This window comes from Myotis davidii, unplaced genomic scaffold (genome assembly GCF_000327345.1).
Source record: "Myotis davidii unplaced genomic scaffold, ASM32734v1 scaffold2185, whole genome shotgun sequence".
In the NCBI taxonomy this organism is placed as follows: domain Eukaryota; kingdom Metazoa; phylum Chordata; class Mammalia; order Chiroptera; family Vespertilionidae; genus Myotis; species Myotis davidii.
In genome coordinates, this window is record NW_006296435.1 from 123,344 (window position 1) to 124,648 (window position 1,305).

The 1,305-nt window shown below is 44.9% G+C and overlaps 1 protein-coding gene across 1 annotated transcript in view; it reads left to right on the forward strand.

Moving 5' to 3' along the window:
• Positions 1–462, forward strand: part of LOC102759045 (guanylate-binding protein 4-like) — a 12,674-nt gene extending 12,212 nt beyond the window's left edge. Inside the window, exon 10 of the mRNA XM_015569167.1 lies at positions 274–462. Coding sequence (XP_015424653.1) covers positions 274–420 — 147 coding nt within the window. The 3' untranslated portion in view covers positions 421–462. The remainder of the gene's footprint in view (positions 1–273) is intronic.
• The last annotated feature ends 843 nt before the right edge of the window (positions 463–1,305 follow it).

The following is a 1,305-nucleotide window of genomic DNA, read 5'->3' on the forward strand; positions in this document are numbered from 1 at the left end:
TAAGGGGGGAAGATCAACCAAAGGACTTACATGCAGGCATATAGGCCTAACCAATGGACACGGACAACGGGGGGGAGGGCAAGAGCGGGGGGGTGGGTAGAGGGTAACGTGGGGACAAGGACACATATGTAATATCTTAATCAATAAAATATATATTAAAGTGAAAAAAAAAGAATCAACCAATGAATGCATAAATAAGTAGAACCACAAATAATGTTTCTCTCTCTATTCTCTCTCTCTCTCTCTCTCATAATAAATAAACAAAATATAAAGAAGTTGGAAGAAATAAATGAAAAGGTAAATAAACTAACAGAAGATTTAAAAAAACATGAAAACAACTCTTCAATAATGTCAAATTTATCAACCCTGGCAAACCCTTCAGTAATTACAGCACTACTTGAGCTCATCAAAAGTGATTAAACTCCTTTAAGGAACCTGGTGAGAATTTTTCGTAAGTATCTTATAAATGGCTTCTTATGTTTTAATAGCTTAAGACTGTGGAACATTTTGAAAACGTGTAAAATTATAGTTTTATTTAAGAAACGTTTAATAGTACTGACTTAAAAGAATATCACGCAAAAAAAAAAAAGTTGGCAGGACGGAGGTGAGGGATAGGAAATGAGTGAATGAGAGGATGAAAAGAGAGTTTGTGGATATGTGTGGTGTGTGTGTGAGTGAGTGAGGGACAGTTAAATCCCACAGGATCAGCAGAGGCTGGCAGACCAAGCTCTCTGGGACAGGGAGAGACTACCCCACACCTTCTTGAAGGGGAGAGCAAGCAGCCTCTTCTAGGAACTCATCAGCACCACCACCCAGACAGGCCTGGGATACTGCCCGCAACCCAGCAGCCACTCCAGCCAAAAATCTTGCTGCCCACCCACTCACAGACCCTGGGATCTCCACCTCCAAAGGAGCACTGCACCCACAGCAGTAAGTGCAGCTCCCTCTCCCCAGGGGCAGACCTCCAAGGTCTCCAGCATGCAGGTCTCCGAGGCACACCACTCCATAGAATTCTCTTAGGAGTCACTGTGAGCCCCAGCTGGGTGTAGTTTTGTACAGACACAGGCACACTGCCCCCCAGTAGAAATTCTGAATTCCTTCTGCCTGAATAACTGCCCACACACACCCAGCTGCACAACAGAAATTCTTAATTCACCCATTCTAGATACCTGCCCAAAGACACCTCAATTAAGCGTGCCAGGGCCCTTCAGAGTGCTTCAGTGCACCTCCGCTAGAAAACTCACTGCTGGTGCTCCTGTGTGCCACCACCAGGAACGCACGCCTATCCACCACAGGTGCATCAGC